Here is a 13,764-nt window from a genome sequence, read left to right on the forward strand (position 1 = left end):
TGAACGATTCGGACCATTTTGCTTAACCGTTTGACTTATTCTTTGAAGGAATTGACTCATGAGTAATTAATTAGTAAATCGGGCATTACTAGTTCTGATTCTAAACAGGTAACAGAAATACGGGACATGACATGATTACTAAAATATTGTCAGGGAAAATGTTTCTTCATACAGAGGATAATCTGCTGGCTGTTATAGACATTTGCTGGGGGTGCTACGGGGGTGCTATGGAGTTTCTTGGGAAGCTACAGTAAGGCACTTACAATGGAAGTAAACAGAGCCAATTCACAAAATATGTTAAAATACACACCGCAAAATACACTCCGTACAATGATACCATCAAAAGATGAACATAAGCAAGTCGCCCTCCTGTTGTCTCCATACGCTCATGATGTCCAACGACAAAAAAACAGCCAGAAACATTCTAAATGAAAGCTGTTTGCTATGTAATTACCTGAGAGGTGTGGGACTACACACTTTATTGATTTACTAGTGCCACACACAGGAATTGATTTGTGACGAATAACTAGAAGTTCATCCACCTAAATCAATAGTCCCACGAAAAAACGATGATTTAGTCTCTAACGATGATTGAACTCTACTGGGCAAATAAAACATGCTTTTTCTGAATAAAAAGTGCTTTTAAAAAGTATGTGCAAACTTGATCCCATTTAAATCTCCCAGATGCTGACACTTTATACATCCATTGTAAGTTCCTTACTCTAACTCGTTACTTAAAAAAAGAGGGATGAGTGGAAATTATTCATTAATTCATTCATTCATTGAATTCATTAATCATTAAGTGATGTTGATTAAGCTTAACTTGTACTGAACCCAGAACTGAATATTCCAAGTTCAATACAAGTTAAGCTAAATCGACAGTATTTGTGGCACAATGTTGATTACCACAAAAAAGAATTTTGACTTGCCCCTCCCTTTCTTTAAAAAAAAAACAAAAATCGAGGTTACACTGAAGCACTTACAATGGAAGAGAATGGGGCCAGTGCTTAAATGTTAAAATACTCATTGTTTCAAAAGTATATTTCAAAGATGTTTCAATATGTGTTAACATGATTTCAGTGTAATCAAATTACTTTCTAACCTTTTCTGTGTAAATCCAATTTTACAACTTTGTTGCCATGACAACATAATGCCACAAATCCTAAAATGACTGTTAAAATTGCGATTTCAACAACGTTACAGCTAAAATAATACATGAGTTTTAACAGAAGAATTAATGTAAGTGCTTTTATAAAATTATAAGCTTCACATTTCTGCCATCAAACCCTCCAAAAATTGGCCCCATTCCAAAAAAGTGCCTCCTAAGCCTGATTTTTGCTTCTTTTTTTTTTTTTGTCTTTTTGTTTTTTAAACAAAAGGAGTGGCAAGTTGAAATACATTTTTGTGGTTATCAACATTATGCCACAAATGCTGTCGATTGAGCTTAACTTGTATTGAACCCGGAATATTCCTTTAACATAATTCAGGCCTACATTTTATAGATAACATTTGGCTTTGAGAACATATACTGAACATGTCCGGTTGATCTATATAGATTCCTGATATTTATAAAGTTTAATATTGGGTCTTTTGATCTACTAGTCTTAATTTTTTTTTTTTTTTTTTTTTGCTCATGAATTTAAAATAATAATATATTATTTAAAAACAAATGTCTTCATTATGCTAATTTTTCAGTTTTTAATTTCCATTGATTAATCACAGGCATAACATATTTGGTATAACCCCTTACAATGTTAAAATGATAATAATAATAATAATAATAATGAGGCCTACATTTTTTATAGAGAATTAATATTAAACCATAATATTCTTATGAGTTCAATAATCCAGACACTGCAGGTTTCAAACAGAAGTCATGGAGTATACTGCCATCTTCTGGTGCTTGATTTAAATGCAGGAACACTTACAGTCCATGAGGAACTCCAAGATTCATGCAAGTTCACCTTTGAATTGAATGCATTTGAACAAATCTAAGCTTATAACAAATCTAAAATAAAAAGGGGTTTATTTTTAAACCATTATCTATAAAATGTCCTTATGTAAAACTTTATTTTCCCTTCACTTTTGGAGAGTCATTTTAGGGAACTTGGCAAGTTCAATTCAGAAATTAAAAGTAATGAAATGAAATTATGTATGAGTCAGTTCTCAGATCACTTTTGCTGATTTAACTGTACTGGTTCAGTCATGCAAAAGAATAGTTTTGAAGAAATGTGGTTTTGACCCGACCTGAAGGTAGTTGTCCTCACATGCTAAAAATACAGAATGTTATTTCTGAAACTGTCATTTTACACCTTAATCCCTACATCATTTCCCTACCAGCCATGCTAAATGCAGCATTTTCATGTAAGCGTATTTAAGTGACTTGCTAAAACAGCATCTGCAGAGTGTTAGTGCTGATCAGTCCTGTTGATTGCAATTGGTGACATGACGCAAACTAACTCATCTTTCCATTCCTTGTAGTAGTTTATTCTCACAGGTGCTAAACTGTGCTCATATGTCTGAAAAGTATCTCAAGGATATTGGTTTAACTGATCAGATTTATCTGCGACCTTTATTTTTGGATTAGAAGATACAATAAACTAGGCACTTTACTGATTAGGGTAAATACAGGTAAAGTGGGACACGTAAGCTTAATCATCCTAAAATCATTACTAAAAATCATCCTATACTAATATGGAATGACACTGATTTATCCTTTTGGATCATATTTTAAAAACACATCAATGACAAATGATCGGAATATGTCCCACTTAACATGTATTCACCATACTTGCTAACATAACTCTAAAATGTACATTACAACAGTACATTAACTTTTTCACAACCAGCCTCTCTTCTTCTCTTTTCTTTCATTCCCCACTCTCCACCTTCTCTGTCTCTCTCTCTCTTTTGTTCTGCCCTCTCTGTAGCTAATCCTGTTTGGAAATCAACACTTTTGTTCCTCTGACTTTCTCATAAAAGGCCAGTCTCAGAGAGTCCACCTTTAAGCCCATGGTGGAAGTCAGACATTGACTTACACTGACTGAAGAAGCAATGTTCACCAAAAACCAATGCAGTTGCCACTTAAGGAGAATGTCAAATTTTTGTTGGGGACAGGTTTCTCTCTCCCTCTCTCTCTCTCTCTCTCATACACACACACACACACAAACATATACAGTAATATGTACTGTAGTAATATATACACTGCATGGCCAAAAGAAAAGTCACCGTTTGGATTTAAATAAGCAGATACTTTAGAGCCTATGATTGGATCACTATTGCAGTGATTAATATGTTTCAGCTGGCAACAATTATTTTAACCCTAACTGATGCAGTATGTAGCTTCTCATTTCTTAAACAACCATGTCGGAAGATGTATCCCGTGGCTGTGAAAAAGATGTTACTGTGTTTCAGAAGGGGCAAAACAATCTTGAATGATCGTGATCGGGGATCACTAAAACACTTGAAGTCACATCGTAAAAAATCGACAGTAGAACTCACAGCTATGTTTTATAGTGAAAGTAAGAGCATTTCCACACACACAGGACTGGGATTAAACAGCTGTGAGGTCACAAGAAAGCCACTTGTTAGTGAGGCTAATCTAATCGAATTGCTAGGGAGCATAAAGATTGGATTGCGGAGCAATGGAAAAAGGTCATGTGGTCTGATGAGTCCAGATTTATACTATTCCAAAGAGATGGCCGCCTCAGGGTAAGAAGGCAAGCGCATGATGTTGTGATGCACCTGTCATGCATATGCCCACTGTACAAACCTCTGGAGGCAGTGTTATGATCTGGGGTTTCTTCAATTGGTCAGGTCTAGCCTCCGCAACATTATGCACCAATAAAAAGAAGTCAGTTGACTACCTGAATGTACTGAATGACCAGGTTTTCCCATCAATGGATTGTTCTCTTCCCTGATGGCACGGGCATATTCCAGGATGACAATGCCAAGATTCTTTGGGTTCAAATTGTGAAAGAGTGGTTCAGGGAGCATGAGGAATCATTTTCACACATGAACTGGCCACCACAGAGTCCTGACCTTAACCCCATTGAAAGTCTTTGGGATGTGCTGGAGAAGACTTTACGGAGTGGTTCGACTCTCCCGTCGTCTATACAAGATCTCGGCCAAAAATTAATGCAACTCTGGACGGAAATAAATGTTGTGACGTTGCATAAGGTTGTCCAAAAATCCCACAATGAATGCACGCCATAATCAAAGCTAAAGGCAGTCCAACGAAATATTAGAGTATGCAATGTTTTTTTTGGCCAGGCAAGATAGATTAATTAATTCAATTGTGTTCATTGGTTTCACACAATAAAAATTAGTTTCTTTTATATGAAATTAAAATGTAGGCTCTACTTAAATAATTTGTATAGCAAAAACCTAAATTATTTGAGTTGATCCAACTTAAATTTGATCTGATATTTGAAGAACTCTTTTACACCTACCAGTTTATTTCTAGTTGGCAACAAACACATTAGCATATTATATATACACACACACAGTACATAAAAATATATATAATATATATTTTTATGTACTGTATAATAAGTATGGTGCTACTGAGTTTACAGATCCCCAATCAGTCATTTTATTTCTCAATATTTTCTTCATGAGAAAAGTAATACACACTGATTTTTCAGTAGTAACGAACCAAACCTCGACCTTAACAGTAACCCCAGTCTTCTCCACAATGATAACCTTCAAAAAAATTTAACTTGACAGAAACTCCTCTAAATCCCAACATAACAGAACATTAAAGACTAACAAGTTGGCGTAGAAATACATTAAATTAAAACACTTAATTTTAAATTTACTCTCCCAATCCAGTCCCATGCAAAGCATGCTGGGAACTTGAATTTTTCTGCCCGGTTTCAGCAATACATTGATGCAACAAATATTTTTCACATAGTCCCAACACAGTTATATTAATTGATTATTGATGGATTGTACACAATGAAATTAAGTTGAGACCAAATGCTAAAGAATTGTGTTGCATTAGCTCATTTTAAATAAGTTAATTGAGCAAGCAGTAAAAACCATGTTGAGTGAACACCATCCGTTAGAAGTCTGAATCCATCTGAACATTTCATAGCAATGTGATCATATCAGTTTTTGATGACTGTGTTGAATATCACTTGGACTTATGCAGTACAATTTTTATGTTCTCATCTCAAACATAAATGTATTAAGTTGATTTCAAGTGTTCTGGGTTAGTATTTTCAATAGAGCTGCTTTCCCTTTTTTAAGTGTACTTCCTCAGCACTAAAATTCACTGCTTTCATTTTAGAGCTAAGGAATGGACAAACCAATGCATTATTGGACAATACTGCCAAGCAGTAGCAGACAGTTGGGGCACAAATTAGTTCCTACAGTACTGAGTCTCTACTTAAGTTAATTGAGGTTAATTGATTGCTCATTATTGCCTGGTTATGGTGTCCAACAGAATTGCTCAAAAATTCAGAAGGCCACATAAACGGCTGTCAAAATCGTTTTCTACTTACCATGTGATCTTATGGTAAATTCTTGGTCTTCACCAAGGTAAAACAGGAGAAACTTTCTCCTCTGTCCATCCCACTTCACAGTGTACATAGCATCGGTGTCTGTGGAGAGTGTCCTGTTTGGAAACAATCCATAGAAATCCACTTTCTTCCTCCCAGTGAATCCAGTCAAAGTCCATGCAAAAGTAATCATTTTTGTTCTTATGAAGAATTTCATATCAGCCTCCTCATGCTGTCTATCCTCCCAGGCTGAGTGTTCTGTCTCCAATCCAGCGTTTAGCTCCTGTGCAGGTAATTCAGAGGTATTCTGGCACTCACCTCTAAAGATCCACTAACTCCAGTCTCTCCTATTCCTTCTTCATAAGAACAAAAAAGCCAGTGGAAAGGGAGTTATGGATCACAGTTGCAGAGAGAAAGAGAGTGAGAGAGAGAATTTGGAGTGACAGAGAGAAAATTACAGTGATATACACAAAGAGGATGGCAGAGAAAGTGAGTAGTGACAGAGAGTAACATCAGTTATTGCTCTGGAAGTAGCTGAAACCCCTGAAGCCCTTTATTCACTGCTCTTCAGCCCTACAGCTACACTGCCGCCTCCCTCTCTCTCTCTCTCTCTCTCTCTCTCTCTCTCTCCCCTTCCTTTCCCTTCCCATTCTCTGAGAGCATGAATATGTTATTATGCTCACAAAAGCCTTACGTATTGTTTATGAATTACCAGCCTTCCAGTCAACAATGGCTATTTTCATAAGAAACCTCCATTTCATTTCAGCTTCAATTTGATTACCAGCTAAAGAATAGAAGCCCTTTGGCCAAACCCCCAGCGGCTCCCCTCTGTTCTCCTTGGTTTTATTCATGCCCATTGAAAGACCTTTATTGCTTTCCTTTCATACTGACAGAAGGAAAAGCTTTTAGGTTAAACCACTGACAAAAAATTATTGTGTATATATATGTATATATATATATATATATATATATATATATATATATATATATATATATATATATGTATATATATATATACACACACACACACACATATACACTACCGGTCAAAGGTTTTGAAACACTTGACTGAAATGTTTCTCATGATCTTAAAAATCTTTTGATCTGAAGTGTTTCAAAACTTTTGACCAGTAGTGTATATATATTGCACAACTATTTTGCACAATAACCAATGCCATGTGCCCTAGCTACTTTTCTTTCTTTCTACATTTTATTTATATATTTCACTATTTAAAAGGACAAGACGGTATTGCAAGAGAAGGAAAAGAATGGCAGTTTGAAGATAAGACTTCTCATACATGTCACATTAAAATGCTTACTACCCATTGAATGGTCCTGGGCAGAGAGAACAGTTGTTTGGGTGGAAAGAGGGCAACAGGTTTATGGACTAGCTTGTGAGTTAAGCTGTCCATTTTTTCAGGCCACTAACAAATATAGATACTTTGATGGCTTTAGACTGCGAACATTTGACCAGGGTTCCTTTGGATCCTTCTGGGTTCTGAACAGTTATGAAGAGGAGCCAGATATCTGGCTCTTAGTGCAGTACAATGCAACAGAACACAATCTCTCTATTGTACCATGGCCAGATCAGGGAAGAAGAATCATTTTCATACTTTCTCAGTGAATCAATGATGAATGCTGTACAGTGAACAAGAGAGAGCGGGGAAACAGTGCACGTGTGCTGGGAAAATGAGAAAGAAAGAAAGAAAGAACTTGTATCCATGGCCCTATAACACAAAACTCCAAACCTGCAATATTCTCTTTCTTCTGTGGAACAAAAAAGATTTTTTGAAAAATATTGACATTTTCTGGGTAAAATGTAAAAAAAAAAAAAGTCAAAAAGCGTGATGTAAAGTGAGTTGATTTAGTTGTAAGTGATGTAATACAGTCAACAGGAATGCATATTTTATGAACCATACATATGCCCTAACCCAAACCCCAACCTTAAACCTAACCGTCAGTGGAGTTAAAATGTAACCTTAGAAGGAAAATGCATCCTCCGAATAGCATTCATAATTGTATATGTTAACGCAATTATTTTCTGGTGTACATAGAAGCAGAACCTGTGTCTCTGAGGCTGTTTGCGCAACATGCTATCAGTAACACCACAGCAAATCATAATGTACTAGAACATTTGATAGTAACATGCTGTTTCTTGTGTGATCATGTTGTTCAATGTCACTGTATAGAAAAGAGAAGCATGGATATTTTTGCCTCATCCACCCCCCCCCCCCCCCCACACACACAGAAGAAAGTAAGTCTTATGGGTTTGAAGCAACTTGAGAGAGAGTTAATGACCAAACTATTCTTTCAAACCCAATGTCATGGACCCAGTTAAGCAGGTGTAATCAACCCCTTCAAAATCACCTCTATCTTTCCTCAAACCCATGTATGAGTATATGTGGACACTTGCCTCTTGTGTAACTGTTAATGCAACAAACACAAAAGACAGCAGTCAGAAGTAAATTAGACGTTTCTTCCAGTCTTCCAGACAAAGCAGACTGACAAGTTAACAAAAGTGTTCTTATACCTGCCTGTCGTTAAGAAAAACAGACTGCGCGCTGAGATATCGCAGCGTTTGATCTGTATGGTAAAAGATTAATTTAGATGCTCTTTTATGTGTTTTATGAGTCTTTGTATTTATGTAAGAATATTCAGCAGTAGACAAAGGTGACTGATCCTTTATTCATCCCTGGGCTAAGGCAGGTCTGGCAGTTTGAAAAGAGGCTGACATTTGAGCTTTTTCACCAACATCTGCAAAATTATATCCTTGCCATTGTGAGTCAATGAGGGGCAGTCAGCACCCATAAAGGAATGAAATTTGGCCTGTCACTTTCACAAGGGTGAAAGTATATAACCTTAACCCTCATGTGGTATAAATTGAGTGAGGAGATAGAGCCTTCCTAGTCAACAAGAATAATTAGAACACAGTAAAAAAAAAATCTACTTTTTAACCTGTGGGTGACGTTTTATTTAAAAATGACTCGTATCAGATCAAGCAGCACTACCCTCGACGTGTGTGCTCCATTCTAAGGCATTTTTAATACAAAAACTACTACTAGCTTAGTAAAGCTGTTTTATCATCTGTCAGGTGAAAACCGTAAAACCGAATCACTTAGGGATAAAAATAGCACAACAATCCACAACAAGCTGAAACGATTTGAAGTCATTAATGTCTGTAACACAAACAGTACAGGACAAGTTACATGCCCAAATTTAATCATTTGTGTCAATGATTTTGAAAAAACCCTAGCTAGCACCATTTATTACTTTATGGACTAGGCTAAAGAGAAGTTGAAGAAAAAATAATAATTGGAAAAAAAAATTTTTTTTTTTTTGTTCCAGATAAAATTTGCGGCGGAAAAAAATATTTGCCCCATAAAAAAAAAAAAAGGCCAAAAAAGTAGGAAATCATACTCTACTTTGGTTTTGACACAAAGGCTTAGCATCTGCCTAAAGCTGAATACTAGCTTTTCAAAGTATACTTCATTTGACAGGCTGTTGGTGCATGTGCGCTACAACTGCTATCATATACTGGACTTTCTCTTCAGAAGTTTAGACCCATAAAGGTGTCTTTATATCCCTTCAGACTCGAGGAGGTATCTCCTGACCTGATAAGCAGATCCACTGTTTTCTCTTTCGTCTTCTGTTTAGCAGTGATTACATCTACTTGCGCTTCTTTGTGACAGCAACTGCTCAACTGTGAGCACAGGCTTGTGAACCCAATAATTAGTGCAAATAATTCCAGGCACATGCGCATCCTGCGTAGTCAGAGTATGCAGTGTTAAGGCCGGAGTATTCTTCGGCTGTCCGTGTTGATGAAGATTTTCTCAACCCATGGACGCGGTCCTTGTCTGCGCATGCGCTGGCCATTGGTTGTACTAAAAGAGTATGTATCACAAAGGTACTCGCTCGTGGTCAGAAAATTATACTTTGAAGGACAATACGGTTGGTCGGGCGCGATCTGATCCAGAACGGGGGGAAAAATCAGCTGCATGCATGTAGTGCTCAAGCACTTATGACAAAATTTGCATCACGCGTCCAGTACGCAGATGCCTAGCGTTCGCACCTAACCGAAGTAAACTTTGGGCTTAAAGGTGCACTCAGTAATTTTTGCCAGAGGCTATTTCCATTATGTGCAAATAGCAATAGATGCTATTTACACTTAGTGCAAGTAGTGTTAGATGCTATTTGCACTCCTAATTAAATACTAACTTACAGTATCACTGCAGCATGTTTAATCTAACCTTCTCTTACGAAAATTAACCATGGTTTTACTACAGTAACCATAGTATCACCATGGTATTTTGCATTAAAATCATAGTAAGCACATAGTTAAACATGGTTACTATGTTAACACCATATACAGTGGCAAGAAATAAGTATGCGAACCCTTTGGAATTACCTGTATTTATGTATTAATTTGTCTTAAAATTTGGTTTGATTTTCAAGTTACAATAATGAACAAACACAATCTGTTTTAACTGATAACACACAAATTATTGTATTGTTCTTGTACATACTGAATACATCATTCAAACATTCACAGTGTAGGTTGGAAAAAGTATATGAACCCCATAGGCTAATGATGTCAACAAAAGCTCATTCGAGTCAGGAGTTGGCAAACCTGGCATCCAATTAATGTAACTAGATTGGAGGTGTGGGTTAGAGCTACTTTGACTTATAAAAAGAACTCGAACATTTTGAGTTTGCTATTCACAAGAAGTATCTGCTGACAAGGACCATGCCTCACAAAAAAATAAATCTCTTAAGACCTGCGATCAAGAATTGTTGCTTTGCATAAATCTGGAAATGCTTAAAAAGTTATATCGAAGAGCATAGATATTCATCTGTCCATAGTTAGACAAATTGTCTATAAATGAAGACGATTTAGTACTGTGGCTGCTCTCCCTAGAAGTGGCCGTCCAGCCAAGATTACTCAAAGGGCACACCGCAGAATGCTCAATGAGGTAAAGAACTCTAGAGTGACAGTTAAAGACTTGAAGGAATCATTAGAACTGGTTAACATATCTGTTCGAGTCTACTATACGGAAAAGATTAAACAGACATGGTGTCCATGGCAGGACACTATGAAGGAAGCCACTGCTTTCAAACAAAAACATTTCTGTGTGCCTGAAGTTTGCCAAAGACCTCCTTGACACTTCACAATGCTACTGGGAAAATGTTTTGTGGACTGATGAAACTAAGGCTGAATTGCTTGAAGAACACGCAGCACTATGTAAAAAGGGATACCACTGCATATCAACATGAAAACATCATTCCAACGGTGAAGTATGGTGGAGGGAGCATGATGATTTGGGGCTGCTTTGCTGCTTAGGGGCCTGGACCACTTGCCATCATCGAGGGAAAAATTAATTCAAGTTTATCAAGATATCCTACAGGATAACGTCTCAGTTACTGTCGCAACCTCCGTACCCTGATGGAGGGAACGAGACGTTGTGTCAATGTAGTGACACTAGGGGTCGCCCTTGGGAGCCCCAAACACCTCAGATCTTTGAGAAAAGGCCAATGAGAATTGGCGAGTGGAATTTGCATGCCAATCCCCCGGACATACGGTTATGATAAAAGGAGCTGGCTTGCAACCACTCATTCAGGTTTTGTGCGGAGGAGCCGAGACAGGGTCACGGCCATTTCAGCGGGTAGTACAGCGTTCCCCTTCTGTCACTCACTCGACGTTGTGTCGATGTAGTGACACTAGGGGTCCCTATACAAAACGCCACAACTAGCTGAACCGTGTTATGTGGACTGCCAGTGCAGGTGCAAGCAAGCTGCTGCATGCGTAGTAGCAGGTGCACCGGTCTGCATGTAGCCTCCCCCAACGCCACAAAAAATGTTGTATAGTTCCCCACATCCCTGGGGGGGAAGAGATGTATGTAGTATGGAAGCAGGCCGCGCCAGCCGGCTTCCAAAACTTCTCTCTAAGTTTTCTCTCCACAGAGTATTCAGTTATTTGGCTGGGGCCATTTTAATGCTCAATATATTTGCCGGGGAAGGTGTTCTTTTCCTATCCTATTCTTTCAGGGGGAAAAGACCCCGTGGAGACCACATCCTGCCCGGAGGGGAGGTAACATGTGGTAAGCACGTCATGTGGGCTCAGAGCCGCACATGGAAGAGGCACGGTGGTAGGTCCTGCCTGAAAGGGGAGGAGCTCTACAAACACGGCGACCGGGACAGAGAGGGCTCTGTCGAAGGGAGACGCAGGTCTGCCGACAGGGAGACCGTACTGCGGAAAATACATCACGGGGTTACCGGAGTAACCGGCACCTGTGGAGCACCTACCTCGGTAAGGGCATATTAGCACACGTGCTGGTTCTGGCTATGAATTCCTCCGCTGAATTCGCGAGCCACAGGGCTATGGAGGAAGGACATCCAGGGTTCGCGGGTTCGTGAACTCGCATGGGAAAAGAAGTGCACATCTTCGCCTCTTTGGAAGGGAAAGGCGCTATAGGCAAGCGATACACCCGGCCAGCTGTATTCCTGAACTTACCTGTTCGTACCTGACAGAACATGGGACGAAACCGGCTCAACCTGGAGATTGTAAAATCTCACAAAGGTATTGGGTGTCGCCCAGCCCACTGCCCTGCAGATGTCTGCTAGAGAGGTGCCATGGGCCAGTGTCCACGAGGATGCCAGACTCCTTGTGGAGTGTGCTCATATTCCCGAAGGGGCGGGCATGGCCTGGGCCTGGTATGCCATAGCGATGGCATCCACGATCCAGTAGGCAAGCCTCTATTTGGAGACAGTTTCCCCTTTCCGCTGTCCGCCAAAGCAGACAAAGAGCTGCTCAGAGTGTCTAAAGCTCTGCGTGCGATCCAAGTAGATGCGCAAAGTACGCATTGGACACAGCAACGACAGGGCTGGGTCTGCCTCCTCCTGGGGCAGCGCTTACAGGTTCACCACCTGATCCCTGAAGGGGGTTGTGGGAACCTTGGGCACATAGCCCAGCCGGGGTCTCAAGATTACATGAGAGTCACCCGGACCAAACTCCAGGCAGGTATCACTGACAGAGAACGCTTGCAGGTCCCCGACCCTCTTGATGGAGGTGAGCGCAATCAGGAGGGCCGTTTTCAAGGAGAGGGCTTTCAACTTGACTGACTCTAGCGGCTCAAAGGGGGCTCCACGAAGGCCCAGGAGGACCATGGAGAGATCCCATGATGGGAACAGGCATGGCCTAGGAGGATTCAGTCTCCGGGCGCCTCTGAGGAACCTAATGATCAGGTCGTGGTGTGCTGTATCGTGGTGTGCTGCTATGGCGGCCACATACACCCTCAAGGTGGAGGGGGATAGCCATTCCTCCAGCCTCTCCTGCAGGAAGAAAAGCATTGACCCGACTGCGCATCTCTGAGGGTCTTCAGCTCGGGAAGAACACCAATTTGCGAACCGATGCCACTTCAGGGTATAAAGTTGCCTCATGGAGGGAGCTCTGGCCTGAGTGATCTTGTCTACCACTGCTGGTGGTAGGCCACATAGGTCTCCCATGTCCCGTCCAAGGGCCAGACGTGGAGGTTCCAGAGGTCTAGGCGCGGGTGCCAGATGGTGCCCTGTCCCTGAGAAAGAAGGTCCTTTCTCAGGGGAATTTGCCAGGGAGGGGCTGTCGCGAGGAGCATGAGGTCTGAGAACTAAGTCTGGGTGGGCCAATACGGGGCCACGAGGGTGAACTGCTCCTCGTCCTCCCTGACCTTGCACAGGGTCTGTGCAAGTAGGCTTACTGGGGGGAACGCATACTTGCACAGCCCCCGGGGCCAGCTGTGTGCCAGCGCATCTGGGCTGAGGGGGCCACCCGTTGGAGAATACCAGAGTGGGCAATGGGAGGTTTCTCGGGAGGCAAATAGGTCTACTTGTGCTTTGCCGAACCGACTCCAAATCAGCTGGACCACCTGGGGGTGGAGTCTCCACTCTCCCCTGAACGTCACCTGCTGCGACAGCACGTCTGCTGTGGTATTGAGGTTGCCCGGGATGTGAGTGGCCCGCAGTGACCTCAGTCGCCGCAGACTCCATAGGAGGAGACGGCGGGCGAGTTGCGACATGCGACATGAGCGTTAGCCACCTTGGCGATTTATATACGCTACTGTCGCACCGGATCAACGGCAAAAGCCCCCGCAGGGCGAGCAATACTGCCAGCAACTCCAGGCAGTTGATGTGCCAACACAATCGCGGTCCTGTCCAGGAGCCAGCAGCTGCGTGCCCATTGCACACAGCGCCCCAGCCTTGCTTGGAGACATCTGTCATAATGACGATG

At 40.8% G+C, this 13,764-nt stretch overlaps 1 protein-coding gene across 1 annotated transcript in view; it reads right to left on the reverse strand.

Moving 5' to 3' along the window:
• The window catches only part of LOC127444068 (uncharacterized), a 91,859-nt gene extending 85,936 nt beyond the window's left edge, over nt 1-5,923 (reverse strand). The window contains exon 1 of the mRNA XM_051703235.1: nt 5,508-5,923. Within this exon, the coding sequence (XP_051559195.1) occupies nt 5,508-5,510 (3 nt within the window). The 5' untranslated portion in view covers nt 5,511-5,923. The remainder of the gene's footprint in view (nt 1-5,507) is intronic.
• Between the last annotated feature and the right edge of the window lie 7,841 nt (nt 5,924-13,764).

Source organism: Myxocyprinus asiaticus, chromosome 7 (assembly GCF_019703515.2).
Source record: "Myxocyprinus asiaticus isolate MX2 ecotype Aquarium Trade chromosome 7, UBuf_Myxa_2, whole genome shotgun sequence".
NCBI lineage: Eukaryota > Metazoa > Chordata > Actinopteri > Cypriniformes > Catostomidae > Myxocyprinus > Myxocyprinus asiaticus.